Source organism: Leopardus geoffroyi, chromosome C2 (assembly GCF_018350155.1).
Source record: "Leopardus geoffroyi isolate Oge1 chromosome C2, O.geoffroyi_Oge1_pat1.0, whole genome shotgun sequence".
NCBI classification, from domain to species: Eukaryota; Metazoa; Chordata; class Mammalia; order Carnivora; family Felidae; genus Leopardus; species Leopardus geoffroyi.
Window position 1 is genome coordinate 122,009,088 of NC_059333.1, and position 9,454 is coordinate 122,018,541.

General features: G+C 45.7%; 1 protein-coding gene across 2 annotated transcripts in view; it reads right to left on the reverse strand.

Annotated features, from left to right (window-relative positions):
- GRK7 (G protein-coupled receptor kinase 7) overlaps window positions 1-9,044 on the reverse strand; it is a 29,618-nt gene extending 20,574 nt beyond the window's left edge. The window contains exons 1-2 of one of the 2 annotated variants that reach the window (XM_045503442.1): window positions 7,400-9,044; window positions 5,615-6,052 (exon numbers count right to left, since the gene is read on the reverse strand). In XM_045503442.1, coding sequence (XP_045359398.1) covers window positions 5,615-6,052; window positions 7,400-8,011 — 1,050 coding nt within the window. In that variant the 5' untranslated portion in view covers window positions 8,012-9,044. The remainder of the gene's footprint in view (window positions 1-5,614; window positions 6,053-7,399) is intronic. The other variant, XM_045503441.1, reaches the window with a different exon arrangement.
- Between the last annotated feature and the right edge of the window lie 410 nt (window positions 9,045-9,454).

Here is a 9,454-nt window from a genome sequence, read left to right on the forward strand (position 1 = left end):
TCCTGCCTTCTTCATGCATACATCTCCTGAGAATGCACCTTAATAAGTCTTCCACATGGAAATGGGTCTGAGTCTGTTTCCAGGAAACCCAGCCCAAGACACTCTCCTAGGACTTTGCTATGTGAATAGCTATCTGTCCCTCTGATATCAGGTTACATTGTATTTCCCTTATGGTTAACTCTCTGCCTCTCATGTGTTAAGTCAAATCCTCCTTGGAGATCCCCATGTACCACATCTTCACAGCATTTGTCATAATTGAAATTTTACATTCCTGTGAGTAATTATTAAGTTCTAACTTCCCCACTAGACTAAGTTCCATGAGGGCAGGAAATCATGTCCATTTTTTGCTCATCATTCTATCTCTTAGGGTTAGCACAGTCCTGGTGTGTGGGAAATGCTGGTACATATATGTTGAATGAAAGAGTGAGTGAATGAATGACTGCCTTTTGAATGAAGGGATGTTAAAAATAATTCTAAGACTATAACAAATATTTCTGAATGCCTTTCAACAATGGTGAATACTTTGAAAATGGATTTGAAGTTCTGGTAGTGATCAAAAATTACTAGGAATTAATTTAGTTAATGATAGTGGTTGTAATTTTGGTGGAGACCAATGTGTGACCAAGAAATCACCAGAATTCCTCTCCTGTAAGGCTCTTACACTGTTTCTCAGAAGTAAATTCTCAAAGAGAAAAAATTTTGGAGCAGGGTCATAATGATTGTGAGGTATGTAGGTGTTAATTTTTTTTAATGTTTATTTATTTGTGAGAGAGCACAAGCAGGTGAGGGGCAGAGAGAGGGGAACAGAGGATCCAAAGCGGGCTCTGTGCTGACAGCAGTGAGCTGGATGTGGGCTTCGAACTCTCAAACCGTGAGATCATGACCTGAGCTGAAGTCAGACGCTCCACCGACTGAGCCACCCAGGCACCCCTGTGGGTGTTAATTTTGATGAAACACATTCTGAGATCTTTTAAAACTCCCTTATTCAGGGGCACCTGGGTGGCTCAGTCAGTTAAGCATTTGACTTTGGCTCAGGCCATGATCTCGCAGCTCATGGGTTTGAGCCCTGCGTCGGGCTCTGAGCTGACAGCTCAGAGCCTGAAGCCTGCTTTGGATTCTGTGTTTCTGTTCCTCCCCTGCTCGTGCTCTCTCTCTCTCTTTCTCTCTCTCAAAAGTAAATAAGCATAAATTTTTTTTTTTTTAATCACTTATTCAGTGTGTCTCTAGCATTGTATTTGGGACAAAAGAGACTTCAAAATAAATATAATGCCCAACCTCTGTCACACATGATCCCCCTGAATATGAGGATTTGGTCAGAAATGTCAGAGCAGGACAAGGTAACCAAATGTGTCAAAAGGTTTTTGGTCACTGTTCTAATTTCATTCCTACTCCTGACAAAAGAGCAAGTCTTAAAGACTCATGTTCCATAAAATATGAAGGCCGCTGTTCTCCACATAGAATTCAGAAACTGAAAGTCTCTCTGCATGAGTTCCACTGCCCAATTTTCCTATTATATTTTCCTGAAGTCCCTAAAAAAGTGATATGAGTTAGTTTTATTGTATGCATGTAGATGTCAGCTGAGAACAGGCAGGAGTGCTTATCACATTTATTAAAAATGCACACAGACAGTGGCTGGGACCATGTTTAGTTATATTGTGCCTATGTGTGGGAGGCTGGCTCTGAGACATTAGTCACATCATTCCCTGTGTAGGTGGGGGTGCTCCTTTTTGAAGTCTTCACTCTGGGAGTTCAAGTAGATTTGTGGTTGGTATCCACATCAGACCAGGCTGAGGAAGATATGCTAATGTCATCACATGTACTTATTCTGAGGTTTACTGAGAGAAAGCCTTTCATAGTATTAAAAACCATAGGCTCTATGTCCTGCCCTCTGTGTGAATTTAACAGAGTAGAAACGAAACTGTAAGTGCCCTGGTGGGCGCCTGAGTGGCTCAGTCGGTTAAGCATTCAATTCTTGATTTTGGCTCAGATTTTGATCTCACTGTTGTGAAACCGAGCCTGAGTCAGGTTCTGTGCTGAGAGTGGAGCCTGCTTAAGATTTTCTCTCTCCCTCTTCCTCGGCCCCTCTCCCCAACTCACGTGTGTACACAACATGCATGTGCATGCTGTCTCTCTCTGTCTCAAAATCAAAACCAAAACCAAAACCAAAATCTGTAAGTGTCCTCGAATCTGATGTACCCAGATTCATGTCACATGTCAGCAATGTGACTTTGAGTGGGTAACTTAACCTCTCTGAATCTCAATTTCTCCATCTGTAAAATGGAGCTATTAATATTGCTACCTCATAGAATCTTCTATGAGGGTCCCATCATCCCTTGATTAAGGGGTCGGAAGTCTTTCAAACTTTTCAAACCACGGCGGTAACAGCAGTTATTAGGGGCATCTACTGCTTTTTGCCTAGCTGACATCCATTTCTCATTCTTTTCCATCCTGATTTTCCTTTGGAGAACACATTCTCATGTTTAGATAGGACAGACCTTCTCCCCGGCTCCTGGGAATAGCAGTGATTGCATCCTGGCCAGTAGAATTGGTTGTGCTTGGACATGTGACCTAAGTTGTCCACTGAGAGTCTTCACTGGGAAATGTGAAGGAATTTTTCTTAAAGAAGTGTTTTCTGTCCATGGGGTTGCTCAGTTGGTAGGGTATGTATGAAGATGGCCTCTATGTGGGGATCACCCGAGTGAGAGTGAGGCTAACGTGAAGGACAGCAGTGTGGGGAAACAGAGGGAGAGATCCCCAGGGACACTGCTCAGGCACCTGTATCAGGCCAGTCTTCTGAGCTTCTTAGTTATGAAAACTATTAATTTCACTTCTTAAGTAACTTCACTTTGTTCCATAAGAACCCTGACTGATAGTCCCATAAATCATAGTAACTATTCCATACGTTAATCTTTTGAATTTACAAGTCTTTTCCTCCAAATAATTCAAAGACTTATCTCACAGACTCATAAAACTTGGGAGACGAAGGAGGCCCTTAGGCCTGCCTAAAATGGCAGACAGTAACTCAGTGACACAGCTGGGACAGGGATCCAGGTTTTATGCCTCCCAAGCCAGCACTCTTAAACATCCCTGCCTCTCCCGGTGTGTCTGCCTTGGCCTTTCTCACACCTGAGCGGAGACACCTGTGTCTTTCTTCCCTGGGGTGTCTCCCTCTGTCACCACATTTTAGGAGTGGTTCTGTGCTCACCTCATCCCGTCCACTGATGACAACCACATTTTAAGAGAAGTCAGTCCAGATATGGGTCTTGATGGAGCCTAGGTGAGAGGCCAGGGGTTGCTGAACTCTGGGCATATGACTACTCAGAGCCCAAAGCCTTTCCTCAACCTTTATTACCTCCTGTGTAGATCCTTCTAGCTGCTGCTTGTGGGGACCCAAACCCAGTCTCTTTTTCCTTTAATTCATCTTACATAGTGTCCAAAGCATCTTCCTAAAGGGTCACTCTGGTCATGCCACTTTCTTGTTGGAAAACCTTCAATGGCTCCCTATTGCCTATACAGCAATGTCCAAAGTGCTTTACCTAGTGTCCCCCAATAGCCTTAAAGGGACTGCGCCCTTCTGAGGATGCCTAGCTCCTACCTAGGGAAGAGTTACCCACTTGGAAGAATCAAGTCCAGAGTTTCAAATTCTGTTACAGCCTCACGTTCTATTATGATAGATGGTACACATTCTGAGCCCTATTAGAAAGGACAACATTGTCCTCCTAACAATGTCCAGCACCTTGCTAATATTCTTTATTCATTTTGATGCTATCATACAAAAATCTTTCCCCCAGTTACCTTCCTTTATTAGTTCATAGTTCAAGTCAGAAGTCTGGGCACAGCATGGCAAGGTTCTTTGATTATGATCTTACAAGACCAAAGTCAAGATGTCTGCTAGACTGTCTTCTTATCTGGTGCTCAGGATTCTCTTCCAAATTCAGACGGTTATGGAGCATGGAAAGGACCAAAATCTCAGAGATGTCGATCTCATCATCCTGCAGCTGTGGAATTAATGCCAGCACCACTAATCTCCACACTACTTGTTACATAAGGAAAATAAAGCCCTGTCTTGTTTAATTCACTGCTATTTGGGTTTTCTATGATATGCTGCCGAGATCAACCCTTAACTGATACAGCTCCCATGACTATGCCACTCCTACCCCTCAACCTACTTATTTAACCTCTTCAAGGCTCCTCTTCCACATCCCCTACATGTTCATGTTCCTCAGCTTCTATCCTTGCTCCTCTCCTCTTGGATGCTGCCCAAGTCACGATGACTCCAAATCCCAATATCTAGCCCAGACCTTTCTCCACAGTACCAGACCTATAGGTCTAAATGCCCAGGGAACATCTGGACCTGCCTGTCACATATACAACACAATCACCGCTGAACTTGCCAGCTTTCCAACAGTTTTACTCTTCTAAGCAGTCATTGGAGCTAGAGACCCTCCCTCTTCTTTGCCTTCATACCCAGCTGGTCCTAATGTCCCAGCAGGTCTCTTTCCAATGGTGCCAATCTATTCCCACTTCTTCAATCCTACTGTCTTCAATCCCTCTGAACTAGGTCCTCTGCCTCCCATCTATAATCCAAGTTAGTCTTCTAAAAATGTGAATCTACTCACGTCATTCCCCTTGTTAAAACCCTTCAAGGGCTCCTCAACCCCCATGAGAAAGTATTCCAATGACTTTGCATGATCTGAGCCCTACACATCTTGTCAAAATCCCTTATGTTACAGCCACATAAAATCACCTGCACTTTCCCAAACTTGCCATGATTTTTCTCACTTCCTTGGCTGATTGTCCTCGCTGCCTTGTAAGCTGGAAACTGTACAAAAACAAAGTTTCAAGTGAATGTTTAAGAATCTGACTTGGGCCCTTGTCTCCCACCTTTGTGCACAGAAACTCAAAGGTAAAGACCTGTCAGAATCCCAGAGATTTTGTATTGTTTACTTAACATAATTGCTTAATTAATCAAAGAATTAATACCCTTTTAATCAAAGAATTCTCTGCAGGCCACTTTGAAACAAACTGATCAAAATAAACTAGTTGCCTTTGTTCTCTGCTACAAATTTTCATTCAGAATTTCATCTGTATCCAAAGTAAAACATTCCCCCATCCACACTCAACGGGAAAGGAGATATTTACTTTAATGTGCTAAGTGTTAAGGGTTTCTTCTTTTTTCTTATCCTATTAAAATTTACCTCCTAGGTTCCTGGAATTTTAGGACCCAGCCCCTAAAATTTTCCAGAGGAGGAAACCGAAGCTTTATGGACTCAGGAATGTAGCACCAGGGAGGTGGTTATTGGTGGAACATACTACATGCCGACTATGCATTCAGCTCTTTCCATCTCACCATGAAAACACAGACCATTTCCAACTCACAAAGAAAGCTCCCTGTGCCTGCCAGGAAAGGAGAGCAAAGTAACCCCCAAATAACCAGTTAAGCTAATCCTCTTACATCACTGCACTTAAGGCAAGACGACAACATAAGGGCTTTAGGGAGAAGGAAATTAGAAGAATTATGTCCAACACTCTGTTTGCCCTGGGAATAGATCAGCCCTCTCCTCTTCTCTCCGACTCTGTACCCCACCCTTGGGACCAAGGGAGAGCCACTCACCCTCTGTGTGACAGGCTTGTCATCCTGGATCTGCACGGCCAGCCCTAGGTCAGACAGCCTGCAGTTGCCGAGGTCATCCAGAAGCACATTCTCCGGCTTCATGTCCCGGTAGACAATACCGAGTGAGTGGAGGTGAAGCACTCCACAGGTCATCTGGGCCGAGTAGAAGACCACCCTGCTCATGTCCAGGCCCCGTGTACCCACACTGTAGATGTGGAACTTGAGGTCTCCCCCATTCATCAGGCTCATGACCAGGCAGAGATGGGACTTGGTTTCAAAGGCATAGGCCAGAGAGACGATGAAAGGACTGCTGACCTTTTCCAAGATTTCCTTTTCTGAAAGAGCCATTTTCTCACCATTTTTCTTCTTCAGCCGCTTCTTGTCCAGTTTCTTACAGGCATACATCTTACCAGTGTTTTTCACCTGGACAGCACATACCTTAGAGAGAGAAAGAAAGGGAGAGGATGAGGTAGAAGTAAGAAGCACTAGTGGGAGAAGACAGCAAGGTTGATACAGGGGGTGAAAGGGCAGAAATTGGGTGAGGTGAAAAGATGGCAGGCTTCTGAGAAAAGAGAAGCCAAAAGCAATAGGGGTTCTTCAAGAAAGAGCTAGGACCACAATGAGGTACTCTGCACCCTCCACCCATTAGGGGGGGCATAATGAAAAAGAAAGGGAAAATAGCAAGTGTTAGCAAGGATGTGGAAAAACTGGAACCTTTATGCATTGCTGGTGGGAACATAAAACGTGGAAGATTTTGGTGGTTCCCCAAAAAGTTAAACATAGAATTGCCACATGACCCAGCCATTCCACTCCTGAGCATATACACAAGAGAAATGAAAACATGTCCATATTAAAGGTATTAAAATACATGTACGTGAACGTTCACAGCAGCACTGTTCACAGTAGCCAGAAGGCATAAAAACCCAAGTGCCCAATAACAGATGAATGGGTAAGTGACATGTAGTCTACCCACACAATAGAATATTCACCCGTAAGAAGGAAGAAAGTACTAATATATCTGCAACATTAGTGAACTTCCAAAACACTATACTCGGTGAAAGAAGCCAGATTCTAAAGGTCACATGTTGTGTGATTCCATTTAGATGAAACATCAGGGTAGGCAAATCCATGGAGACAGAGAGCAGACCAGTGATCGCTAGGGACTGTGGGGAGGGGACTGGGGAGTAACTGTTAATGGGTACAAGGGTGATGAAAATGTCTTGGAACTACACAGAGGTGATGGTTACACAACACTATGATGCATGTATTCAATGCCACTGAAATGGCTACTGGTTAATTTTATGTTACGTGAATTTTACCTCAAAAAACGTTTTTCTAGTTAAAAAGACAAAGAGCTGATCATGGCAGTGGTATAAAATTGATTCTCAACTTTACTTCGAGATGAATGTTTTCTCAGATACCTGAAGTTTTCTCAAATCAAGTCCATTACCACAATTAAGGGAAACGGAGAGCTCCCGTGGTCGTGTGCTGCTATCATTCTCGTGTCTGGGGGGCACTTCAGTGTGCTCCTGGCGTAGACCCTATCATAAAGATTCTTGGCCAACTCCACATTTTGTGTCTTTCCCAACCCACTCTCATTTTTTTTCATTTTATGGTGGCCAGAAAAAAAGATGTGGGAGCCAGCTAGGAATTCTCCACAGGCGGCACTGAAATCAGTTCTAAGTAGGTCCTCTTGAGGTTTTTTTGTTGTTGTTGTTAACGCAAAACCAAATCCTTTTATGCTGTGTACTTCACCTTCCAGCCCAGCCATTCTGAGACACTTACCTCCCCAAAACCACCTTTCCCCAGAACTCGGAACTCATCGAAGTACTTGTCCGACACCGGTTGCATCTCAAAGACCTTCCACTGCAGAAACTTGTCATAGAAGGGGCTGGCCAGGAAATCCCGGAAGGGCTGGTCCTGCAAGAAGGCCATGACCTCAGCCTTGGCCTGTGCCACCAGGGCTATCTGATCTTCCTCGGTGGTGGCTGCTTGGCACTTGGTGGCCAGAGCTGGGCTGAGGAAGGGATGTGGGTGCCCTGGAGCAGAAGCAGCCACACAAGTGGCCACTAGCCCCTGCAGCATGCTGCCCTTGACAGGACCCTCCTCAGCCAGCTCCCAACTCTGCACCTCCTCAAGGAAGGCCACGGCCTCTTGGTATGGGGGCACTGTGGCAAGGAAGTCCCGGAAGAGGCGGCGGCCAATAGGCTGCTGCTCGCACAGGTTGCTGAAATCCTGGGGCAGGGACTGGCGGAGCTGGGTGCAGGACTGTGGCCCGGGCAGCACCAGACTCCGGCGTCGCCTCTGCAGCTCCTTGCTGTCTCCATCCAAGGTCTTCCGGGCCTGCAGGTAGGCTGTGTTGGCAATCAGGTTGTCCAGGCCCCCCATGTCGACCATGGCTGAGCACAAGGTGTGCTCCCAGGAAAAGAAAAGCAAGGATGGACGGCTGCGGTGGGGACTCAGTACGTCTGGGGGCCAGCTGGATGGTTTCCCTTGCAAGGTTCAGTAGCTTCCAGAGGATTTACAGGGAGTCTCTAGTCCACGGGTAGCCCTGGCGGAGGGTACAGAAAGAGGTTTCTCTTGTAAGAAGCTTTGCTGGCTATGTATAGCTGGTCAGAGAAGGGCACATCACAGGTCATGCTCCCATCCACCAAGAGGAAAGCAGCCAGAAACACCTGTGAAGGCCACTTATTCATCGTGGGGACATTTTCCATACATACCCGCTCCCTGAATACACAGTTACCACTTTCCAAAGGAAAGGAGTCATTACAAGGTGGTATACTATTTGTTGCTGACAGCATTGTTTTATTAAACTCCTTCTAATTTTACACATTTCCTTCCAGGCTCAAGCTAGGTAAACTCCCAGGAAATGTCAGGTCAGTCAGGTAGAGGAACTGTGAGGGGTAGGGGAAGTTTTCTTCCGTGTCTAGCAGCCCAACACAGAGCAGGTTACAGAAGGGGATGCTCTGAACTTTGAGTCCTGAGACATGTTCCCAGAGGCCCTCGGGGACTCATGTTGCGGCCCTCAGAGTGGACCGTGGCTTTCCCACAGTCAGTTGCACCCCGAACAGTCCGCAGAGATCATCCAGTTATGGCTTTCCTAGTTCCCAGGAGTCTGAGACTTAAAGTACTGAGTTAAAAAAAAAAGGGGGGGGGGGTCATCTTGGCCCAAAACATCCCATGAAGTGACATAAGCAGAAAAAGAACACCACTTCACCACATGTGGTTGCAACTGTTCCAAGGGCACAATCTAATGAGTGGAATCTGAATGTGAACGAGTCTCTTCTGTGTTGAGACCCAGAGCAGCGCAGTTTCAGGCGTGGCCCCTCGACATCTTTGCCAATACTCCCTCACGAAGCCAGGAAGCTTCCCTCCACGGAGATCGCTCAGAGCCGCCCCAGACCACGACCTCACAAAGAACAGAAATTGGTTTAGACAGAGATCAGGCTAAGAATCTCTGCTCCAAAAATAACACTTGTGTCCTACAGGGAAAGAGTACTCAGGCTTTTTCTTCACAAAGCAAGGCTAAGGCAGCTTAAAAACAAAGTCATTCAGTATTATGCCAGAGTGTTTAAAAGGGAAAGAGAGCGAGAGCGAGAGCGAGATCGGAGCGAGAGAGAGAGGAGGGGGGTGGGGGTGGGGCGGGGGGAAGCTGGTCAATCTTTTTCCAAACAAACAACTTCTAGCACACACTCTGTCCAAACATCATCATGACCACCTCGGTCGGCCTGTCGGAGCCTGCCCTCCGTTCCCCAGAGCAGATACACGCTTGGCCTGACGCTACCAAGAATTATGTAATGAACTCATGGGTGCACTTTGGCTTTCACTGCTGCACTGTAA